This window comes from Quercus suber, unplaced genomic scaffold (assembly GCF_002906115.3).
Source record: "Quercus suber isolate HL8 unplaced genomic scaffold, Cork oak 2.0 scaffold_194, whole genome shotgun sequence".
NCBI lineage: Eukaryota > Viridiplantae > Streptophyta > Magnoliopsida > Fagales > Fagaceae > Quercus > Quercus suber.
Genome location: NW_027069652.1, coordinates 641,361 through 666,504, shown reverse-complemented (window position 1 = coordinate 666,504; position 25,144 = coordinate 641,361). Strand labels below are relative to the sequence as shown.

General features: G+C 35.6%; 3 protein-coding genes across 3 annotated transcripts; 1 reads left to right on the top strand and 2 right to left on the bottom strand.

Annotated features, from left to right (window-relative positions):
* Window positions 1-7,418: 7,418 nt before the first annotated feature.
* LOC112012933 (uncharacterized) lies at window positions 7,419-10,700 on the bottom strand. Its single transcript, XM_024045336.2, has 2 exons — window positions 10,434-10,700; window positions 7,419-8,031 (listed from the first exon to the last, which is right to left on the bottom strand). The coding sequence occupies exon 2, from the start codon at window positions 8,027-8,029 to the stop codon at window positions 7,562-7,564; it is 468 nt and encodes a 155-aa protein (XP_023901104.1). The 5' UTR covers window positions 8,030-8,031; window positions 10,434-10,700; the 3' UTR covers window positions 7,419-7,561.
* A 774-nt stretch (window positions 10,701-11,474) lies between these two features.
* On the bottom strand, window positions 11,475-18,656 carry LOC112012598 (proline-rich receptor-like protein kinase PERK9). Its single transcript, XM_024045006.2, has 8 exons — window positions 16,632-18,656; window positions 14,774-15,184; window positions 14,610-14,696; window positions 13,687-13,757; window positions 13,511-13,587; window positions 13,216-13,363; window positions 12,091-12,252; window positions 11,475-11,987 (listed from the first exon to the last, which is right to left on the bottom strand). The coding sequence occupies exons 1-8, from the start codon at window positions 17,773-17,775 to the stop codon at window positions 11,769-11,771; spliced, it is 2,319 nt and encodes a 772-aa protein (XP_023900774.1). The 5' UTR covers window positions 17,776-18,656; the 3' UTR covers window positions 11,475-11,768.
* Window positions 18,657-19,855: 1,199 nt separating this feature from the next.
* On the top strand, window positions 19,856-22,171 carry LOC112010908 (glycine-rich protein 23). Its single transcript, XM_024043314.1, has 2 exons — window positions 19,856-19,918; window positions 21,821-22,171. The coding sequence occupies exons 1-2, from the start codon at window positions 19,856-19,858 to the stop codon at window positions 22,169-22,171; spliced, it is 414 nt and encodes a 137-aa protein (XP_023899082.1).
* The last annotated feature ends 2,973 nt before the right edge of the window (window positions 22,172-25,144 follow it).

Here is a 25,144-nt window from a genome sequence, read left to right as displayed (position 1 = left end):
GAGCGTGAGCAAAAGGGAGAGTATAGAGCGAGACCAAGACTGAGAGGGAGACCAAGAGCGAGAGGGAGACTGAGAATGAGAGCGACAGTGAGACTGAGAGGGAGATTGAGAGCATGTGGGAGAGTTAGAGTGAGATGATAGCGAGATTGAGAAATTGAGAGCAAGTCAATAGCAAGATTGAGAGAGTGAGAGGGAGATTGAGAAAGGGGGAGATGAAAGAGTAAGCTAAGTGTGGGTAACAGGGGTTCAGAGAGTTTAAGTGGGGGTAACAGGGGTCATACTCGGGTTTAATGGATACAGGTATTAGACTAGAACAGTACTCGAGTCCAAGAAACTCGAGTACCAAGTGGAATTTTTAAATACCCAAATGCCATGTTAGCCATGCCACAGTGGAATAGAAAATAGGGAACTCAAGTTTAGTGAACTCGAGTACTAGAAAAAGTGGAAGATTCCCACTTAGTTCCGAAACAGTGTTTTTTTGCTACAAATTTGTGAAAATGGTGGCATTTGGCCATTTTCACCTTGTACTTTGTATATTTCTTTTTCGTCAAGGTGAAAATGGCCAAATACCACCATTTTCAGAAATTTGTAGAAAAAAACAATGTTTCGGAACTAAATGGGAATCTTCCACTTTTTCAAGTACTCCAGTTCCCTATTTTCTACACCAAGAGAGAGAGGAGAGAAACTCAAGTTCCACTCACCATGATTTTCTCTCCTCTCTCTCTTGGTGAGTGTTTGCATCTCTCTTCTTCTTCTTTCTTTTCAGATCCATACTCTTTCTTTCTTTCTCTTGGTGAGTGTGTTTTTGTTTGTATCTTTTTTTTTCTTTTTTCTTTTTTTTTTGGATTTGTGTTCTCATGTTTGTGATCTTGAATTTATATTCAAATATCAACAACTGGTGGGTGTGGCCATGGGTAAATGGGTTTCAGTCATGGGATTTGACCATGAGATAGAGAGAGTTCACATCATCAATTTTTGGCCATCGGCCTGTGGGGGAGAATGACCCAGATTGTTGTGGTGGTTGTTGTGAAACTTAGATCAATGGTGGTGGTGAGAGGCTGAGATTGGAAACCGTGGCCGAAAAGAGACGGTGGAGGATTTTTTTCATGTGGATTTGATGATTTTTCTGAGCTTATGGGTTTGATTTGTTGGAGGTTTCGGTGGAGAATAGGGATTTTGTACGTATTTTTCATGTTTAGTTGCTAAAAAATGCAAGAAAAGAAAAGAAAAGAAATTTTAATTTTGAGTAACCTTACATGTTCTTCCCTGAAGAACATGAAGAACATGTTACTCTTGTTCTTCTGAAAATATTAAAAGATAAAAAGAAAATAATTTAACTTCTACTTTTAATTAGATTGTATTCTACTTTTTTAATTATTTTATTTTTTAATTAAAGTTAAAATTGATAAATTAAAATCTTTTTGTTTTTATTTTTAATTAATTTATAAGCTGATGTGACAATTTTTAAATATTATTTTAATGACCATGTCAGCTTAATAATTAGCCATGTTAGTATCTAACATGCCAACACTACATTTCGTCTGTCACGTATGCATTTTTTATTACTAGATTGACGGCAGAGACCAAAATGAATATAATTTTTTGTTTTCAGGACTAATAGGTGCAAAATCAAATTAGGGGCCAAAAATGTATTTTTCGCCCTTTTCTTATGATTGATTTTCTAGGTGGAGAAGAATTAGGGCTATTAGTTTTGGTAATGGTTAATCAACGTCTTTAGCTGTATTTCTTAATTGCCCATTTTACAAAAATTTTGATACCACCTTTATGAAAAATATAAAAAATTATAAAAAGAAAAAATTACTTTTTTTTTCTTTTCTCATAAAAAATTTCTTAAAATAATTCATATATAAATGGTATATATATAATAACTAATAGTTAAAACATTTAACTTTTTGTTAACCAGTTCTCGTTACATCATGTGGCTACATAAATTTATGCCATGTATACATTTAAAAATACGGAACAGTTGTGCCTTTTGAACGAAAGGAGCCTACTGAATGAAAATATATCTATTGAAGAGTCATAATCAATTAGGTATAAATAGTGGTTTATATTCATTTGGTAACTTCTTTTCAATTTCTTCCCTGTCTCTAAAATTGCTATTTGTAAGTCGGTTTTTTTTTTTGGTTAAATAGTGAAAATGTCTAGGAATCATGCCACATCAATAGTGGTAACAAAAATACTCAATGATTTCTTCATTTGGTAACTTCTTCTCTTTCGTCTTTCTTAGAAACATAAACTACTGCATGACTACAATTATAAACACATAAAGCTATAACTTTTCATTTGGCAAACCGTACCAGTCCTATTTTTCCTACCATTGGTGTACAATTGCACCATTCCTTTTGGATAGTTATTAATTTTTGCACTCCTCAACTAACCACGCAAGAAATTAGTATATACTATAATGGAGAAGAAAATATAATGAAGGGTTGGAGGCTCTAGGGTTTTGGTACAAAATGAGAAGATTATATATATATATATATGGGACCCACTAATTGAATTGAGGATTAAAAAAAAAAAAGAATATCTTGAATTTAGCTTCTTCCTATCTGATTCTAAAAAAAGAAAAAAGAAAAAAGTTTCATACTATCTAAAAGACTAAACAATTAAAATGGCATTTCACTATTCATTTAACTACTATTATCATATATGAATTTATGAGATAAGCAAGAAACTTAAAATACTTCAATAGTGAAATGGGTAAAAAACGTTAAATGCGGGACAAGATAATATATATATATATATATATATATATATATGATTAGGTTGGATTGGTGCGTCAGGGAAGTTCTTTTCCCATATTTTTCACTATACGCCTATGGTATATATAAAATGAAAAGAAATATTTGTGATTAGTGGAACAGGATCATGGGGAATGGAAAACATAAATTATAAAAAGAGAAGTGCGTACCTGTTCTTAGACTTTTTCTCACTCTTTAACAAAACAAACAAAAATTACAAATAGCAATTTTGGAAAATATTCACAAGTTTCTTGTGTTTTTAAGAAAGATAAATAAGAAGAAGTTATCAAATAAATATGACAACTATTTATACCCAAAGGATTATGATCATTCAATAGGCACCTTTTTGTTCAATAGGTAAATTTCGTTCAACAGATACATTTTCATTCAATTTAAATGGTTATAACATTTTTGATAAGTAAAATGGTTATAACATTTCAATAGGCACCTTTCAGTATATATATTACAACCTTTCAATATAAAACTGAAACGTTTGACTTTTTGTTGATCTCTCCTTATTGTGCCATATGGCTACATAAATTATTGCCATAGAATGTAGGAACTCTTCTTAGGTGCCATTGAAGGAGATGAGAGAGTTTGAGAGAGAAGTTGAGATTGAAGGAGAAGATGAGAGTCAGATAGTGAGGGAATGAGAGAGAGGCAGAAGGTTTTTGTAGAGAGAGTTGGAGAATGTGAAGAGATGAGGGAAGGAAAAAAAAAAGATGAAGAGGCAGGAACACACCTAATGGCTAAACTACATGTAGTTTAGGCCACATTGCTAAACTATGTATAGTTTAGCAAAAAAAAAAAATCAAATATCCCCATTGAATTCCCAAAAGGCTAGAAGTGAAAAGGAAAATTCAAAAATATGCCCAAAAATGACAAAAATTCCCTCAGTAGGCAAGAAGCACAAAGACCCTAAAAGAGCATCCCTAGTAGATCGAAACCATTAAAAGCATCCCCAATGGATCGAAACCATCAGAACATCCCTCAGTAGACCAGAAATCATCATGAAAAGTCCTCCATGAGTTAAGATCATCAACTAAATCCTAAGTAAATCCAGTCTCATAAATGGACTCCCCCGTGAGCCTAAGGCATAGAAACAGCTCCCTCGAGAGTTGCAAAGCAAAATTTCCCCAGTAGAGTTTGGTAAAACCTCCTCGAGGGTAGAGCCAACATCAATCCTCAATGAGTCGCAAGAAAGAAGAAGATAGTTATTCCCCTAGTGGAAGACAGTTCCCCAACGAACAACACACTATGAGTCACATTTATACTTCTATTTAGACTCTTTTCCATGTTGTATACTTTTAAGCTTTTGTTTCAGATGTTTAATTATTAGTTTGTCTCTCACATGTTAGAATTAGGGTTTATCTTATGTTGCCTTATTTTGATGCCATGAACATGCATTCACATGCTCATACCTAATGCCATAGGTGCTAAGTTGCTGCAAAGTAAGTGAGGTAAGTCACGCATTCACAATACACATACAACTGTGATATGATCTTGTTTAGGTTTGATGATATGATTGTATTCTAAGTGCCTTAGGTGATAACATGATTTGTCTTGTTTCTACCTTGATTTAATGTTCATATGTTGCTACCTTGTTTGAGATAATATGTTATGACATGATTAGATGAATGTTAGGAGTTGTCATGCTAGATGAATGCTAGGTTGGTTAACATGTATGCTAGATGTATGTTAGGCTTTTTGACAAGCATGATAGATGTATGGTTAGGGATAATTGAGGCCATGTTGTGTGTTTAGATGCATGTTAGTGTGCGTATGTGAGTTAGATGACAATATTGAGTGTGCATTTAATAGGGTTGAGACATAAGACACAATGAGAGGAAGCCAACCTTAGGGTTAGGCAGTTTTAGGTGCCTAACACCTTCCCAAAACCGTACCTTAACTCCAAACCCATATCTTTGGTAGTAAGATCAATGGTCCTTCCTCAAGAGGACGCTATATATGTGGTTCCTAGACCATTGCAAAAACTAGGTGACGACTCCAAATTCCGTTGTGTCCATAATCCCTCCATTTTGGTGGGAAGTACGAGTTGGCATTGGGTGGACAATGGCAGGTGGTGTAAATGGAGTTGCCACCTAGTTTAGGTCTAAGATCCATAAATATAACACCCTTCGTGGAACAATTGTTCTTTACCAGAGCACGTGTTCGGAGTTTTGGTATGGGGATGGAAAGGTGTTTAGGCACCCAACTCCACCTGACCCGTGGGTCAACTTCCACTTATTGTGTTCCAAATCTTAATCTCATTAAAGGCACGTTTAACATGTTATTCTAACTCACACACACTCTAACATGCATTTAAAAGTAAACAATCATGGCATAATTATCATAAGCATAGCATTCATCTATCTTGGCATTAAGCATACATTTTCCAAGGGCAAAAACATCATAAGGCAGATTCAAACAAGCATGTCACAATATCTATACCTCAACAAGATGGGATTCAACCATGCATATTCATATTCATCAATCATCATACTTATCATCCAAATCAAATGCATGTTCATGTGATTATGCATGACTTATCTCACTTACTTCACCGCATCACAGCACCTATGCGTCAATACATGTTCATGGCATTCAAGCAATCTAAAACCCTAATAAGCATAAAAGAGATAAAAACAAACAAAACAACATAAAACATAGAAGTAGACTTCAAGATAGGTTAACTAAGTTAAAAAAGAAGCTAAACATGTAAATAAGACAAAGGAAAAACAAACAGAGATGGATTAGGGTTTCTAGGCAAGAGTACGCGTACACATACATAGGGTATGCGTGCACATCCCACCTATATGCATATATATACTTCGAATATGTGTACACATGCAAGGAGCATGCGCACGTATACACACCTGAAACCCTAAACTAGAAAACACAAAAAACAAGAAATCTAACAACCCAGCATGATTCAAACATGAACACTATATAAACCTAAACTTAAAAAACATGTTAAAGCATTAAAACATATATACAAATAACAATAAACAAAGAAAAGTGAAGAGAAAAAGTTAGAAACTTTATCTTAGCACTAGAACTCTTTAGAGCTTGATTTTAACCATCCCTTTCAGTCAATCTATTCACAACTAAATCAAAAATCAATTAGTGAACTTAGAACTCGAAAATTAAGACCAGAAAAGGTCATAATCAAACAAAATTTGACTTGAGGATGTTTTGTGAAAAACTCCCTCTTTGATTCACTATTTTCTAGTGAAACTTCTATGTTTTTACCACCTTTTTTTTCCCCCTCTTTTGAAAAAATGTCTTTTATGGCTTTATATAGTCGAAAAATAAGAGCTTAGGGCGGCTCCCAGACGATGTGGGATTCGTTCCAAACCAATTTTATTGCAATAAAGCTTTCTTTACATAGTTTCTAGAACCCTAGTTGCATACACATGTCGTGCATGCGTGCTCATGCAATAAGCTTGCGTACATATGGCTTAAGTGTGCATCCACATACGCGTGTTTGTGTACACACACTTAGGGTTTCCTACAGCCTTTTTTTTTTTCCAAAAATAGTTTTATTCTTCCAAAAATAAATTATATTTTCCACAAATACTTTCTTCAAGTCAATTTTCATCTGATTGGGCCTTAAACCAACCTTGGGCTTTAGAGTACTACCATCATTGAGGAATGGAGGCCCAAGTCATAAGGGATACAAAATGCGGTGTCTACACTTAGACACTATTCAATTACAAGTAAAATGCATTTTGTCATAGGATATGCTAATTACATAAAAATATGACCCTAACATTAACTACTCAATTAGCATCTCCTCGAGGTGTTGGAGGGACGAGGTGCGTGTATTTGGAGGTAGGACTTATCCATGGACCACTGAGAAGTTTCATATTGAATAAGAATGACAAGAGAGAAGTCCTAAAGTCCCCATAAAGAGGCAAAAACTCACACATGAAGAGAAGGTTGTTAGGTATACATGTTATACACTTGTGAGTGAAGTCCCATAAGAATGACAAGGAGGTTTTTTTAATATTATTATTATTATTATTATTATTTAGAACAAGGACGGTTAATATGACAAAATTGGGCCTAAGCTTATAAGTTTAAGCTTTTGTGCTTTATATGTTATATTAATTGAAGTCTCCCAACTAGAGCTCACACTCCTAACATGGCAGCTCAGAAAGCATTGGTGGAGGCAAGCTTACAAGCAAAGAATTTAGGCTTTCATCACATGAACATAATCACTTGAAGCAAGAACTTGGAACAATTCTACAAGAAGAAGAAGCTTCCCCACTAGAGTGATCAAGCTATGTTAACAGATCTTCATTTTATCCAACAGCAGGGAATGACTTTCCTAAACCTGGGTTGTCTGCCTTCGTCTTATGTTAATGAAAGTATCAAAAAACAATTTCGGCTATACATAAAAGTTGTTAAATGGTGCGTTCCCAACCTTTGACATGGTATGGAATTTATTGAAGCTAACAAACCCTAGGCTAAATAATAATAATAATAAAAAAAGATGCTTTGATATCATCAATTTTACTGAAGAAGACTTACAAACAATTAATGTGATTTGTCACCTCAAAATATAATAAATAAATTGTTTTGTATTTAAAAGTTGATAAATTAATAAGACTTAATCTTATGTATAGTACCCCATTGATCACTTGTAAATTAATCCAGAATTTTCAGTTCCTCTTGGATAAATGACTCTTGGCCCATGCCTTAGCTGTCCATACAAGCACACCCTGAAGCCAAATCCAGAACAGATAGCACAATGTTCATCTAAATGGCAAATAAACAACATATAAGCTATGCTATGAATAACTCAAAGAGCCAACCATTTCAATTATTTGAAACTGTACAATACTATTATCAAATTCATGTTTTGCTACACAAGTTGAGATAGTCCCTGATCGGTTCCCACCCCAAAAGCTTCCAAATGCAAACTCCCCCTTTTGAGAAAACTCCTCTAACACCTTCTCAACTTCCTGCATACATGACCCACAACCATAGTCTCCGTCTACAAGAAACCCATCGACTTGAATTCTAAAAGACCCTCCATTCATTCCTTCAAAATCATGTTTGCCTTGATTGATTTCATTTTCGATTGTCTTCTCATTTTTCCTTCTCTGTCGAAGCTTCTTCTTAGCATATTCTCTCGTCTTACGAATTAGTTTGCATGGAAGCTTGAGCAAGAAGAAGATGATAATCTGTAGGATCAAGCATTGGCAGCAACAAGATATAACAACACAGTCTGCGGCAAGCGTGTTCCAGTCCTCCATGGCTGCAAAATCAGGAAGAAGGAGGTGATTATGACAGAGAATGTGATTAAGGAAGTCATATGTAGTTAAGGAATATGTTCCTTCTCGTATTTGGAGGTGTTAGGAAGGGTGAAGCGAACATAATCATATGTGGCAAAGCTAAGAAAACTGCAATCATTCCTGCCCTCAAATTATACAACTATAGCTTTCGATCGGGGCTATCATATATAATACAATAGAATATTAGATGTCAAGGAAACATAAGCTGTCCTACAAAGATTACTTGAATTGTACTTTTTGTTACAAGATTTCTTGGACAACTTCAAGCCTTTCATTTGGCGTCATGGATCGGAGTTTGTTTTTTAAAGTCCCCTTTAGAAGATGCTACAATTTAACAAGACGTAAAATGTATATAGTTCCTGTAATATTTTTTTCCATTCAAGATGTGATATATATGATAAATGAAATACTGTTATCTTTCTTCATATATCTTTGTGTGTGAGACCTTAAAAATTTTCCTCTTCACCTGAATGAGGACCTAGGCTGATAGAGATATTGAACAAACTATCATCCGTACTTCATTTGTCTAAGATTTATATGATAAATAGTATTAAGTGATGCATTAATTATTTAAGTATAATGAAATTTTGATTCATTTATGATTTATATGAGAAACAAATGATTTGAAATATGACATTCCTTCTCAAATTTAGTTGTTTTTGCAACAATTGAAACAAAATCTAGCAAAAGAGGGAAAAAATCAATAACACACAATCAAGAATGTAAAAAAATAATTGATGCACTTAATATAAATAATTAAATATTTGTCAAGCAATAGGTTCGTTATCTTAATTTTGTTTATTTTTTAATCATTTTCAGCTAGTTAGTTAATTATCTCAAATAGACGAACAGGAAGTTGCATTAAAATCATAGTAAAAATCAAATCATAGCTTGCATGACTCGCCCAAAGACATTCTCATCTCATGCAATACAATTCCCACCGAAATCTACAAGTAGGGGTATACATGGGTCGGGTTGGATCTGGTTGAGGAGATTTTTTGACCCAACCTATCATGATGGGTTAAAAAAAAAATTCAACCCAACCCAACCCATCACATAAGTCCAACCCAACCCACATGAGTCGGGTTGGGTCGGGTTGAACCCATGGGTTGGACAATTTTTTTTTTTAATTATTATTATTATTAAATTGAGCTAAAAAAAATATTACACCTACCACCTGAGTTGATAAACAAAATATACATTAATATATGAACTAATATTTCAACTCAGTTATACATTAATATATTAACTAATATACATTAATATTGATTTTTATATAGAATAGGAGGAAGAGATGGTTATTTAAAAAAAATTATTAATTATATAATAAATTTTAAATATATATATATTAAATATATGGGTGGATTTGGTCGGGTTTGGCGGGTTTGGTATTTTATGACCTAAATCCAACCCGACCTGCTAAAAAAAATATTGTAGCCCAACCCAACCCAACCCACCAAGCCCTAAAAACCGACCTAACCCAATGGGTTGGGTTGGGTTGAGTCGGGTCGGTTTTGACAGGTCGATGGGTTGGCTGCACACCCCTATTTACAAGGAATGATCGGGCAGAAGTAAATTGGTGTCTGCATGGTTTGACTTATTAATAAGGCAAAAATGCAAAATTGGCCCTCTAACTTTCAACTTTTGTCATTTCAGTCCTCTAACTTTCAGTTTTGTCATTTCAGTTCTCTAAGTTTTAATTTTTGTCAATTCAGTATTCCGTTAAATATCAGTTAGGTGTATCCGTTAAGTGACTTTTTTTGTTTATTTATTTATAAAATTTTTAATTAAAGGGGAAAAAACTGTTATTTAAATATATATATATATATATATATGTAAGGGGAACAACGTTGTTCCCCTTCCCCTGAAATCAAAGACTCCAACATATAAACAGATCAAAGACTCCAACATATAAATAGTCCTCCCTGACTAGAAACTCGACAAACCTAGGGACAACCCCAGATTGAATTACTTCCTCAATTGGAGGGCTTCTTTCTGTAATTCTAAAATTTCACCAATATACATATATTATCAATCACATTCATTATTTTACATAAAACATCATCAATGAGAATACATAAATTAAAAATATCAATAGAAAGTAGCTCTCGAAATTGAGTAGTGGCCTCCAATTGAAAGTTGCTATTAGTAGACCAAACCCCAGAATCCATCAAAGGAAGACTCTCTAACTTTACCACAACAATCAAAACCAAAAACGCAGCATTTTTAATCAAAACCCAGAAACCCAAAATCCCTAAAAAAGTTTAAAAGATCAAACAGTGAAACCCTAGAAAAGCATGGATCATCATCAACAACATTGAATTGGATGAGAGTAGCAGTAGAACTCAGAAGTAGAAGAAGTTACCTTCTTTTTTACGGTGGTGGTGGCGAAGGCGTGGAGAGAGGAAGAGAAGGATTGCTGGTGAGTGGCTTGAAGGCCTTTGCGACGCTTCTTCTGCAAGTTCTACTCGCGCTTGCTCTTGGTCTTGTAGATCTCCATCATGTTGTCCTCGCGTCGCCGGCGACCCTCATCAGCTTCCACTGCCACCTTGTATCAATTACGGCAGACCTCAGCTCTCTCGTTTGGCCTCAGCTTCCCTTACATGTTTTCAGGAGATCATTCCCCTTCCATGTTTTTTTTTTTTTTAAAAAAAAAAAAAAAACCCCAAACGACGTTGTTTCTGCTCACTTAACAGAGAGACCTAACTGATATCTAACAGAATACTGAATTGACAAAAATTGAAATTTAGAGGACTAAAATGAAAAAACTGAAATTTAGAGGACTAAAATGACAAAAACTAAAAGTTAGAGGGTTAATTTTACATTTTTGCCTATTAATAATCCACCATGTATATTAACAATAAGGCAACCTGATGAGATGAAAGACAGCTACTTGGTCGTTGCAATCAGTTAACTTAAATAGAAACGGTCAGATCTTGCTGATAAATCATCATCGGCATCATGTGGGGTTGATCAATCTTATCTCGGTTGAGACCTAACACCTGTAGATAATCATGTGTGGCAAAAAACTAACCTAGCTATATTCTTAGGCTAAACTTAAAGTATTGTTGACTCGTGTTTATATGTCATCCTTTATTTGATGTCATTCGGCTTATTTTTCCTTTGTAAGGTTGAAAAGTCTATACAATTCAGAATGTTGATTATTTGTTGAAAATTGTTGAACGCCCAAAAAATTTCACAATAATTAAGTTGATAAAATTTTATTAGTTTTTATTTTGACCTATCAGTGACATCACTTTTTTACCTAATATTACTAACAATATGTCACATTTAGCAAATGTGAAGTCGTCAAATTTTGTGTCTGAAGACTCTTATTAAGTTTTTTTTTTTTTTTTTTTTGCTCGAGTACTCGGAATGAAACAGACCACACACAAGAGAAGAGGAGTTTGTAGCAGAACTGAAAAATAGCTTTTATTAACACCACCATATACATTGGTGGAAACAAATATTTCTTTTGCTAATTACAGGAACCAAAATTTTGTAAGTACAAAAGCACCAAAAGCATCTGTGGAGCTAAAATGGAACCTAGTTACAAAATCAAGGGTTTGTACTTCAATCTCTAAGGCTGATGTAACCTATTTGATAAACAGACACATAATAAGTAAATCTCAGCCGGGCCAAACTCTGTAATTAAATTAACTTGAACAGGCTCCAACTCTGCTTGGAAAACCCTCCTGGTTCATATTAAATCTTCCCTCCCAGTTTTTACCATGGCCTGTTGACTATTCAAGCTACTCTGGCTAAAAAAATCTGTACTGTATTCTTGACTACCAAATGCCATTCTCTGAAACAATCTGATTTCTGCAGACTGTTGTGCAGAGTTATATACCTCGCTTTCTCCCACTCTCATTCCATTGGTTAGATCAGAAGTAGCTAAACCATCAAAAGCTCTAACAACCTGAGAAGCATAAGAATGCCAAGAAAGATGATCTCCATGCATCAGTGTTCTAATATTATGAATAGGAAATATTTTAACTATTTGTGTTGTCAAATTTAATTACCTGTCCCATTCGTGGCCTCTTGGCAGCTGAATGTCGCACACAAGCAGCAGCTACCTGAATCATATGGAACATTTCACTCTCAACATAGTTCATTTCAAGCCTTGGATCTGCCAACTCTATGAATTCTTCATTATCAAGTGCACTACTCAGCAAAGGTCGAGCCTGAAAAATAAATTGGACTTTTGGTCAGGAAAGATTGGCTCTGGAAGATTACAATGAGGTTGAGTTCACAGGTTTTTTCTTTCCAAGTTTTCACACATTCCTTTGTCACATGTCTCATGTCTGGCTGATATGTTTAGTTGCTCTCACATCCTTTTTATGCACATTTGCATGTAAGAACAAAAATTCAATTGAATCACAAAATCCGCTATGTGCAAAGAGTTATTAAAGAGTTCCAACTACAATTTGAAAATTAAGCGGTCTGAGTAGTTATTTTTCTCTTTTCTAACTTTCCACTGGAGTTAGAATATGCTACTTTTTGTTTGAACCATTCCCTGATTGTAAATTTTCTGAGCATATAATGAATAGAGTCTCTTAAGGACTCAGGTTCATACTATCTATTTAATGATGTCATAAAATTGCAGAATCTAGAAGCTTTTCTTTGAATCGGAATTGTTAAGAATCATAGGTACCTCATTACTAGACAGACACACTAATATCTAACAGAAAGTCAGAAACTTCTGTCATGCATTCTGTATTTATTTTTTATTTAGCAAAAGTAAAAAAAAAAATACTATTAGAAAAGAAAGACTAGTGTACAGCCAAATGGTGTATACTGTAACATCCCAAATATTACATATAATGTACAAGAAAGAACGACAATGAAAGTGTCCTGAGCATGCAGCCAGTCAAACAGGCTCTCATGCTGTCAAATTTTTCTTTTACCAAACGTAACAGAGTAGCGATAATAGAAGAACAACAAAAGCAGCACAATATTATACATTTATACTGGATTGAAGGTTAAGTTGCAACATGTAACTACAAAAATGACAAATGCAGCCAAGAAGATCTAGTTTGATGAATTATTGATGCCTTCCTAAAATTAATTTAGAAACAACTAGTTCAGATACTTTTGTATTCAGCAGCAAAGGAGATATTTTAACAAGATGGCCTTAATATATTTACCCATTCAACTAGACTCTCATCTCCCAAGGGTTGGGATGCATCCACAGGCTTCCTTCCAGTAATTAGTTCCAGAAGCACCACTCCAAAGGAGTATACATCAGATTTATCAGTCAATTTGCCACTTGATGCATATTCGGGAGCCATATATCTGAAATCAACCAATAAACACAATCAATATATATTGCATATAAATAAAATAAAATAAACCCTTTCCTGAAGCAGGTAGTCTATAAAAACTAGTAGATGCCCCCAGGCTTTGATAGGCATATGGGACTTTTAATAAATGACTACTTACCCAAAAGTTCCCATAACACGTGTGGTTATATGTGTATTTGCATCAAGAGCTAATTTTGCTAGTCCGAAGTCTGAAACCTGTAACGTAAACAATTGAAACCATAGCATTAAAATATAGAATTAAAAAAAAAAAAAAAAAAAAATTCTGACTGTAGCTTGAGGAAAAAAATTAGATACCCGAGCTTCAAAGTTGCCGTCTAAAAGAATGTTCGAAGACTTGATATCCCTGTGAATAATTCGAGGATGGCCTGTCATATGCGCAAGATTAAACACAGAAATAACAGATATGTTAAACATAGATAACGGATACTGATAATAATGGATTTGATCAACTAAAGCAGTCTTTTTAATAATTTCTGCCCTAATAAATCTTGTGCAATTGCCAAAGTAGGATCATATGGTTATCACTTATCAGGATTCTATTCTCATTAGTTTGGTTGTATATTTGTACTAGTAAAGCCCACATTCGGTGTTTGCTTCTAAGAAGACAATTTTCTAACATGTTGGTGAATATTGTAATATTAGAAACATTATCTCCAAGGATTCATCAAGAAATTCAGGATATAAAAATGGGAAGCTGGAGATAATATGCTGTTTCTTTGCCAACTAAAATCAAAGAAAAGCAATCATCATTTGGAACTAACAACAAGAAGGCCACAAATCTTGTTATCCCATCCCTCCTATGGGCTTTGAATTTTTTGTGTAAATAAAATGATTTATTAAAACAAAGGGATATTTCAAATACACGGTGTGTAACTGTGTTTCCAACCATTCTAAATAATTACAATTGGAAAATTCAGAAGATCTAAGAATTCAATTGTATTAAGGAGAGAATATTATTGTCTTTCCCCATTATCAACTAAATATAAACCCATGTTCTTATGTCCAAAAAGATATTAAACTGTAGCCTGACTGAAAAGTCATTGTTTCAGACACCATAGTCCAATCTTTTATTGGGATTGTATCTGGAGAGGCTACAATTTACAGAAGTTGGAGAACTAAAATTATGATAATAAAAAAGATTAACAGTATTCTTATATTTGAAAGGTAAAAGTGTGAAGGTTAATATCACGAATATATTCAAAAGTATAGATGATTACAGTCTTCATGGAGATAAGCCAATCCACGAGCTGCACCAGCAGCAACCTTAACACGTGTTGCCCAGTCCAAAACTGGCCTACCTTCACCTACAAAATGCAAGCAAGCTCAAGATTAGTAATCCATTACCATGAACAGACTCCTCAGGGCTTAGTTATGTCTTTACCATGAAGATGGAAATACAGGGTATTGTTAGGGACATAGTCATAGACAAGCAGCCTTCGGTTATCAGAAATGCAGTAGCCCACTAATGAAACCAAATGCCGGTGGTGTATGCGACTAATAATCTCAACTTCAGCTTTAAATTCTCGCTCACCCTGACCACCACCAATTTTTAGCTGCTTTACTGCTATCTCTCTTCCATCTGGTAGGTATCCCTTATACACAGAACCAAATCCACCTTCACCCAGAAGATTCTCGTCTGAAAACCTATTTGTGGCTTTGACTAGTTCTTCATATGTAAACCATGACCTTGAATTGCCTAATCCACCTGGTTCTGGTGGAGAATATACAATATTGCTTCCAGAACCATTATGAACAAGGGGAGCAGAGGAATTCGTCTTTGTAATGGATGAATCTGCACAAGTTACAAAAACTATTAATTCATGTAATTCCCCCACATTCACAATCATTTAATTTCATATTGTTTGGAAGCATACTAACATTATGAATTCAATTGCCATATAATTGGCTATCTGTACCCAATAAATTTAACCTACAGTCTTAAATTTTGTGAGAAATAGATAAATATTATTAATAGATACACCCCTTTGTAGTTATAACTTTTATATATGAGATGCTCAAATGAACATCTTATTCTCTTTGGGTTATCTACTTCAACCAACCGTGTATTTGATTAAAAATACATGGATATCCTTTTTGTTTCTAAATGTTACATTGACCTACCATGCATTTCATACCCGGGTTACACTTCAATCCAATTCATCACTTATACAGATAGAAAATGCCAATGACAATGTTAAAATAATGGGAAAATACCCCAAATACCCTAATTTTTGTTATTATAAAACTCCTATAAACCTTTTCTCTGCTCCAAGCCTCTCAAAACTCTTTATGATGTACATTTTATATTTTCATTTTTATTCCCTTAAAAAGAAGCATGGTCCCTTTTTTTCTTTTTTGGATTAATAAAGATAAAAGAAGAAGAAGAAGAAGAAGAAGAAGAAGAAGAAGATCAGGACAGGATCATTAATTTACCTTTTCTGTTGACAAAATCCTCCAACTAGGATTAAAGGGTTAGAGTGTTTTAATGTCTACTTTCAGAGGGGGAGGAAAAAGGGGAAAAGAAGCAAAAAAAAAATGATGCCAAAACTTCTCATTATCTAACCTATTTACATCACTTAAAAGGATTATACACTATGATAGTTGGCTCAATTCGCATATATGCAAGGTGTAAAAGTTCATGATAATCCTAGGAAAGAAAGCATGTTTTAAGAAGTGGTGTGGACACCAGGTACCAGCCTCCAATCACGTGTCTACAGGCATTGACACAGGGGGACGTCTCATCCAGTGACCTTGTCTTTGGATGATGGAGGATAAATTGATATTGATTGAACCCAGAATGAAGCTGATTGATCTAATTTTATTTTTCATACTATATGCAATTCATCAAGGTTTTTTTTTTTCTTTCTTTCCATATCAGTTATAATAGATTTCAATTATTTTCTTATTTGTGGTAACTTTGGAAGCCCTACTTAAAGGTTCATTAAAACATTTTGAGACACATTTAATTTGATGAATAAACCTACATTGGACATAGCTTGGAGGTGATTCTAGATATTTGGCACCTTAAGGTGGTGAAGCTTAAAGTTTGTTTGACTCTTCTTCTAACTCCCTACACATATTCCTTTTGCAAACCTTGTGATGCATCAAGAAGTAATCTGCAATCCCATAGAAACTAGTACCCAGAGAAGTATAAAATGCAAAAAGAACCCATAAGACAAGAAACATTTAAAGGCAAAGTCAGTAACATCTACAACATTACTTTGCAAACAAAAATTTACCTGATATCGGGGAAGAGGCATAAGGGGACGGCATGACATAACCACCAAGTCCAGAATATTTTTTTCTTCGCTTCCTCATGCACCAAACAGCAACTCCAATGAGGCTAAGCAGTATGACTCCTGTCACTATAACAATAGCTACCACAGCTGCAGTACCAATCGATCCATTACCAGTGGAGCTTGAGCTTTTAGGTGCACTAGGACTAATAGTATTGCTTGCAGGAGATGGTGGAAGTGGTGCCGAGATGGGTGCTGGAGATGATGACTTTGGAGGAGAATTAGAAGGTGGAATTAATTTAGAACCAGGTGGGGTACTCTTAGGAGGTAAAGGTGGATTATTGGGAGAAAGTGATGGTGGTGGTGGAGGTAAATTTTCAGGAGGGGTTGGTGCTGGTGGTGGAGGTGAACTTTGGTGTGGTGAAGATGCTGGTGGTGGAGGTGAACTTTGGGGTGGTGAGGGTGATTTTCCAGGTGTCTTAGATGGTGGTGGCGGTGGACTTTTAGGAGACTTTGGTAACGGCGGTGGAGGTGAACTTTGGGGTGGTGCCAGTGCTGGTGTTGGGGGTGGACTTTCAGGCGGATTAGTTGGTGGCGGTGGTGGACTATCAAGGGACTTAGGCGGGGGTGGTGGAGGTGAATTCTTAGGTGTAGGTGAGTTCAGTGGTGGACTAGGTGGTGGAGAAGGAGGCGGTGAACCTTTTGTTGGATTTGATGGTGGTGGAGGAGAATTAGAGGGCAGCGGAGGAGGAACATTGGATGATAGAGGTGGTGGTGATGTAGGTGGTTTGGATGGAGGAGGAGGTGACATTGGTGGTGAAGTTCCCAAAGGAGGAGGTGACACTGGTTGTGAAGTTCCCAAAGGAGGAGGTGACACTGGTTGTGAGGGTGGAGTCGGGGGAGGAGCTGTTGGAATAGTAGGAGGGGATTGAGGTGGTGGGGAAGAAGTTGGAGGAATTTCTGGAGCACTGGTCTTAGGAGATGGGGAAATTATAGGAGGGGAAGACGAGGTTTGTGGGGGTGGACTGGTGATGGGGGATGGCTGTGGTGGTAGGGAATTGGATGGTGAAGTAGTAGTAGTAGTAGTAGTAGTAGATGGTGGCACGGCTGAGGGAGATGAACCTGGTGATGGTGATGTGGCTGCCATCTAGTCATTAATCAAATATACTGATGAAAGTCTCTAGCTAGATATCTCTCATATATCAAAATCACTCATGAAAATTTTCACAAAATCCACATAAGTCTATGTCTAAAAGCCAAACTCAGAGCAAAAAGCCAAAAACAGTGACCAATTTCCAGTCTTTCGCCAACCCAGGTTTCAAAACTTGAAATTGAAGAAAAATTTTAAATCACTAAACTTTACCAACCAGACCCCACTCCGAGTTCATAGAGCTCGACCCCAGCAAAAAAAAACCCAGATGACCAACCAGATTTTGGGCATAACCCATATTACCAGTAACTTCTACATGCAAAACCCAGATGAGATATGAGTTCCAAGTCCAGATCACGAAGTGCTTGAGCAAAATCCCAGTTGAGAAAACTCAAAAATAAACGATAATCTATTAAAATTTTATGGAAACAAAGTGATTCAAGCAACCCCCTAAGACTTTATCAATGTATACCCAATATAGCAAAAATTTTGTGGGAGAAATGCACCAACATCCCGATCATATTAAACTGACTAGACTATGAAGAAACAGAAGGTACCCAAATGCTAAAAAATCCCAAAGAAACCTCACCTACTCTCCTTTTCTTTCTTTCAGTCTTTCACAACATTGCGGCCTATCTTCATTCTCGAAACACCTCCCACTCTCTCTCTCTCTCACAGAGAGAGACTGCGCAAAACACACGGAAACGGACTGTGGGGTCCGAAAGTCAAGGAGATAGTAGTACGATTTTTGTTTGGAGTGGAACTGTGGAATAAAGTTTGAAGGTAAATATGATTTCTTGCATCATTCTATTAGACGTACTTCTTCATTGATGAATGATGATCATATAGTAAGTTGTAACGTCGAGTTTATGTTTATTCGAGATTTCAATTTTTAAATCTAACTAGTAATGGTAAGGAAAAATTACGCAACGTAAACGCACTGCTTGCTTCTCAATTTGTCACCTTCCTTTTTTATTCTTTTTGACTTTTTCTTTTTCTCTTTTTTTTCAAATTGTTACACAACTTTTATACCACTATTTTTTTTCACAATTTTAATGTGTTTAATTGTGACTAATAGAGAAATAGGAGCAACTCGGTAGGCTCATAACAAGCTCACAACAAATTGTAAGTGACAAATTGTTACTAATTATCATTTGCACCTACTATTGATATTACGTTTTTTATCTACTATTAACCGCTTGCAATGGATGTTTATTATCTTCTTTTTTTTTTTTTTTAGAATTTCTATTTATGCTTACTACTTATGTGAAAGTGATAAATAATTACTTACAGTTTACATCAAAATTGTGACACAAAATTATAATTTTAGAAAGATGCCTTCTTAAAATAATAATAATATTTTTAATGTAATATATATATATATATATGAGTCATGCTAACGAGTGCCCTTAGGGCATTAGTTAACAATACATTTTAAGAAAATTTTCACACTATTTTTACGGAAAATGAAAAAATTTGTCAAAAAAAAAAAAAAAAGGTGTCTTAAATATTATCAAATAAAAAAATAAAAAATAAAAAGGTTGGTGTTAAACACATACTCTAGAAATAATATAATGGGATCATACGCACCTTTGCTAAATGAAAATGCAGATTTTGTCATTTCGTGTTGTTTTGAAATGTGATACTATATATAAGGGAATAATTAGTGTGATTTGTCTGTCATCTCTTGGACTTTTCTGTTGGAGCCTCTACTACCCTAATATTTTGAAGTATACAAATCAGCTTGTTTTCATAATCTTTTCTTATAATTTTTCCAGATTGTATAACGCGTCCATGAATGTTAGCAGGACTGTCAAATATTCTCCTACCACGTGTCGTCCTTATTCTTTTTTCCTTTTTCTTTTTTTTGGTTAAAAGGTAGACTAATATTAGATTAAGAAGCCAATGTTGGCAGAGTATTGGCTAGGCACCTTAACAAGTACATGTCAACGGCATCTGAATACAAAATATTACAAAGATCGGAAGAGGAAGGCCGATCTAAAACAACAAAATCCACTTCTAAGGAGCATCCTTCCTTGGCTAGCTTATCTGCACACCTATTCCCTTCCTGATACACATGGTTAACTCTGATTTGCTAGAACCGTGTGAGGAGGGATCTGCAATCATTAAGGAGAGGAGAGTAATGTTTGTTAGAGGAGTTATTTGAAACAACAAGATCAGCGACTACTCTAGCATCCAGTTCTACAACTAGCTATGCTATACCCAACTGGGATGCCAAGAGCAAACCATCCCTCAAGGCCCAACATTCTGTTATAACGTTGGTAGCCACTCCAATGTTCCTCATATAACCTTTCACCCAATTACCCTGGGAGTCTCGGATCAGACCTTTGCCACTTGGTCCTCATCCTCAACAACAACAAAGTAATTCTAATACCAAAACCTATATTACACATTTTTGCCGCATTTAACTAACTACTTTTTCTCCGTTACTCTTTTTTTTTTTTTATAGAAAATTTCAATCTATGTTGTCTGCTTCTAATAATTGTATTCTTTGTCATCAAACGAAGATACTAATTGGTTTTTTATGCGAGCGGAAATTAAACTCTAAATTTCTTATTCAACCATCATAAACTTTACTAGTTGAGCTAACTACAACTCACTTCTCCACCACTTACATAAAAAAAATATGTGTCAAAGTGTATAAAATAATAGAAGTTTAAAATAAAATAAAAAAAAACAAACACGTTGATAGGCCAAGAATGTATTGACCCCTTGTGATGAATTAACCAATTAATTAGCCAAGTTAATTAATTAATTCAATTTGCATGCAATAAGCGTGGTAGTACAAACAAATCACCAACTAAGTTAAAATGCAGCGGAAAATAAATTGACACGGTGATTTGTTTACGAATGAGGAAAACCTACATGGCAAAAACCACACCGGGTGATTTTAAGATCACCACTCCCGAGAATTCACTATTATCACAACAAGCGGTTACAAGTAAAGGAATTCTAGTACCTTACACCAACCTACAGTTGAACCCTTACCTCAATACCCAATTGGACTTGTTCTGTAGTGACAATCTTTCTTTTCAATACTCGGCTCCTAGTATGTGACTAACCAAGTCGATATGCGGATCCCAGTATGTGGCTTACTCATCAACTTGAGAAAGATGTTGGCTGTAAAGTTCTTCAGTTCATCAACACGATGAAAATCACGAAGCTCCTTGGTTACAAACCCTACAGTGTACACACAGCAGTTTCTTGAAGAGAAAGATGAACTAGGGCATATGTCTTCGATTCATAATATGCTTGTGAAAAACTTTTGCATTGATTTGCATCAGCTGTGATGGCCCTTTAAACAATCCTTATATATGTTTAGGGTTGTGAGAAAAGAAAACTCAAATATCTATTCACGGATTAGAGTAAAATCAAATCTGAAAAACTAATTTTCATAAACTTTGATAGATACCCTATCTGTAAAGCAACTGTTGAGCATCAGGCTGAAACAGTTTCTTAAACCTTGATAGATACTAGCTGTCGAGATTTAAAATCCAACACTTCTTCACTTGATTCTTGGACAAACTTGCATGGTTTTAACACTTGAACTTGAAACCTTATTCCTTGAAGTATTAAACACATCCTAGATCTACCAAATTACAAGTAAAGTGTGTTTCGTCAAAGGATTAGCCAATTTATATTGACATATGTTCCTAACATGATTCACATATGTCCTAACACACGTAACATTTAACAATTAGTAGAATATAAAGTAGAACATAAAAAGTAAGAAAATTTCTATTTTTTAATTCACATTTAGGTAAAGTGTCTCAATAAAGAGTTTTGCAAATACCAAAATTTCTCTCACAAATTCAACTCTTTGAAACTCATCACACCACAAAAAATACATAGATTTCATGAAAAAATCAGTGATAATTTCAATGTCAAAAGACTTTTTCCTCAATTAAACCATAAGTTGTTATTTTTTATTTAAAAAAAAAAAAAAACCCACAAGGACACATCTTTTGTGATGAGCTCAAGTGAGGTGAACTTTGGTAACAGTGGTGGAGGTGAACTTTAGGGTGGTGCCAGTGTTGGTGTTGGGGGTGGACTTTCAGGTGGAATAGTTGGTGGCAGTGGTGGACTTTCAGGGGACTTAGGCGATGGTGGTGGAGGTGACTTCTTAGGTGTAGGTGAGTTCAATGGTGGACTAGGTGGTGGAGAAGGAGGCGGTGAACCTTTTGTTAGATTTGATGGTAGTGGAGGAGAATTAGAGGGCAGCAGAGGAGGAACATTGGATGATAGAGGTGGTGGTGATGTAGGTGGTTTGGATGGAGGAGGAGGTGACACTAATGGTGAAGTTCCCAAAGGAGTGGGTGGTAGGGAGGAAGAAGCCGGAGGAGGAGCTGTTGGAACAGTAGGAAGGGATTAAGGTGGTGGGGATGAAGTTGGAGGAATTTCAGTAGCATTGGTCTTAGGAGAAGGGGAAATTATAGGAGGGGGAGACGAGGTTTGTGGAGGTGGACTGGTGATGGGGTATGGCTGTGGTGGTGGGGAATTGGATGGTGAAGTTGTAGTAGTAGTAGTAGAAGATGGTGGCATGGTTAAGGGAGATGAACCTGGTGATGGTGATGTGGTTGCCATCTAGTCATTAATCAAATATATTGATTAAAGTCTCTAGCTAGATATCTCTCATATATCAAAATCACTCATGAAAATTTTTACAAAATCCACATAAGTCTATGTCTAAAAGACAAACTCAGAGCAAAAAGCCAAAACCAGTGACCAATTTCCAGTCTTTCGCCAACCCAAGTTTCAAAACTTGAAATTGAAGAAAATTTTTAAATCACTAAACTTTACCAACTAGACCCCACTCCGAGTTCTTAGAGCTCGAACCTAGCAAAAAAAAACCCAGATGACCAACCAGATTTTGGGCATAACCCATATTACTAGTAACTTCTACATGCAAAACCTAGATGAGATATGAGTTCCAAAAGCAAAGTCCAGATCATGAAGTGCTTGAGCAAAATCCCAGTTAAGAAAACCCAAAAGTAAACGATAATCTATTAAAATTTTATGGAAACAAAGTGATTCAAGCAACACCTAAGACTTTATCAATGTATACCCAATATAGCAAAAATCTTGTGGGAGAAAATGCACCAACATCCCTATCATATTAAATTGACTAGACTATGAAGAAATCGAAGGTACCCAAATGCTAAAAAATCCCAAAGAAACCTCACCTACTCTCCTTTTCTTTCTTTCAATCTTTCACAACATTGCAGCCTACCTTCATTCTTGAAACACCTCCTACTTTCTCTCTCTCACTCACACCTTTATACTAAATATAGAGAGAGAGACTGCACAAACCACACGAAAACAAATTGTGGGGTCCGAAAGTCAAGGAGATAGTAGTATGATTTTTGTTTGGATTGGAACTGTGGAATAAAATTTAAGGGTAAGGATGCGTTTGTTTTGGGTGAAAATGGTTTCAGGAAATCATTTTACACCCCTCAACCTGTTTGGTAAGCTCAGAAAATTTGGTCAAACGAAAATTAGTTTCCGTGTTAATCGTAAAATAAGTATGTTTTGGTGTAAAACGATTTTAGCTTTTATTTTCACTTCAAACCAATTACACTCCTCACACTCTTTTGAAGCTCCTCTCACACACACTCTCTCGAAGCTCCTCACAAACACGCATTACACTCCTACGCAGCTCTTCTCACACAAACCCACAGTCCGACAATCCAATCCTACGATCTAGTCCGATGATCCAGTCCTCCAATCTGATGAACCACGGTGAGTTTCCTCCACCCACTAGGACAAATCAACCTTCGACACTCACCTTTTCCGTCCAATCCACCCTCCATTTTGTCCGATCCACCTCCATTTTGTCTGATCCACCCTCCATTTTAACCCGACAACCTCACCTCACCTCACCTCCGATCCACACACCTCCAACCCACCCTCTACAAAAGCCGATCCACATCCCCTCAAACCCATAAACAACCCAAATGCCCTAGCTGATATCTCGGATCCAATCTATATATATATATATATTTATTTATTTATTTATTTATTTATTTACTTTTTATAATTATCCATTTTTTATTTAATTATTGATTTAAGAAATTAACTTTTGTTGGTGTTACAATTATACAGAAATATACGTGCATAAAGGTTGATATAAATTTTGTGTTGTGTTGGTGAATGTATTTGGCACCTTGTGAATACTGTGGACACACTACCACAGTGGTTGTGTCTTTTCCCTTAATCTTGAACTGGGCTTGTTATGACATTTATGGCTGTATATACTGATTGTGTTAGAGATCACAAGTGTTGTGTTGGTATATGATTGTGCTCTACTATTTTCTGTTTGTGGCTGTTTATATATACTGTGTAATCAATGGCATGCTTGTTTACGTACCTCTTAGACCACAGTGTTTGTGATTTTTTAGATAAAGAAAAAACCAAAGCCGCAATTCTTGCCTCAGTTGCATCTGTCCTCCTTGTAGGGGTTGCATTGTTAAGGAAATTGCGTCGTAGATGACACCTAGGGCACCTTATGTTAATCATGCAGCCGAGAAAGAGCATTACATAAATAGTATTCTGCATGGAAGTAAGAGTCATTGTGTGAGTCAAATTAGGATGAAGCATATAGCTTTCCACCACTTATGTCACATCCTCACTGAGGGGGAGTATGTACACTCGACTGTTCACATGTCTGTTACTAATTTTCTGTCACATTATTGGTCATAATGTGAGGTTTCGTGTAATTAGTAGTTAGTTCCATAGATCGACTGAGACTGTTCATATATACTTCAAGGTCGTCCTTGGGGGGAGGGGGGGTCTTAAAATTATATAGAACTCTAATAAGACTGCCTAGCGAAGATACACCTCCAGAGATAAGGAATAGCAGAAGGTTCTACCCATATTTGAAGGTAAATATTGCGACTTATTTATTTTTGTAAATTGTGAAGATTTTTGTAATTTCAAACCATTATGTCTGTCGAAAATTAGGATTATGTTGGGGCAATCGATAGTATACATGTTCGTGCATCTATGCCACCTGAAATACAAGGAAGGTTTCGTGGTCGCAAAGATGGAACTACACAAAATGTGTTAGCTGCCATTAGTTTTGACTTAAGGTTCACTTATGTATTGGCTGGATGGGAAGGTAGTGCACATGATTCACGTGTGTTAAAAGATGCATTTGCTAGGCCAGGGGGTTTTCAATTCCCGAAGGTATTATGGGATTACTTCACTTTTTTGGTTTATTAGTTTAATAAATATTGTGCGTTTCCTAACCATAGTAGTGATTTGGTTTTATTTTTGAATATATGTAGGTAAATATTATCTTAGTGATGCTGGGTATGGTAATAAAAATGGAATTTTTTCACCTTAT

Coding starts and splice junctions, on each gene's coding strand:
- LOC112012933 (XM_024045336.2), bottom strand. CDS start 8,029: ATGGAGGACTGGAACACGCTTGCCGCAGACTGTGTTGTTATATCTTGT.
- LOC112012598 (XM_024045006.2), bottom strand. CDS start 17,775: ATGGCAGCCACATCACCATCACCAGGTTCATCTCCCTCAGCCGTGCCA. Junction 15,185..16,631: donor TGCCTCTTCCCCGATATCAG/GTAAATTTTTGT, acceptor TAACTTGTGCAG/ATTCATCCATTACAAAGACG. Junction 13,758..14,609: donor GGCTTATCTCCATGAAGACT/GTAATCATCTAT, acceptor CGCATATGACAG/GCCATCCTCGAATTATTCAC.
- LOC112010908 (XM_024043314.1), top strand. CDS start 19,856: ATGGTTAACTCTGATTTGCTAGAACCGTGTGAGGAGGGATCTGCAATC. Junction 19,919..21,820: donor CAATCATTAAGGAGAGGAGA/GTAATGTTTGTT, acceptor GGTGAACTTTAG/GGTGGTGCCAGTGTTGGTGT.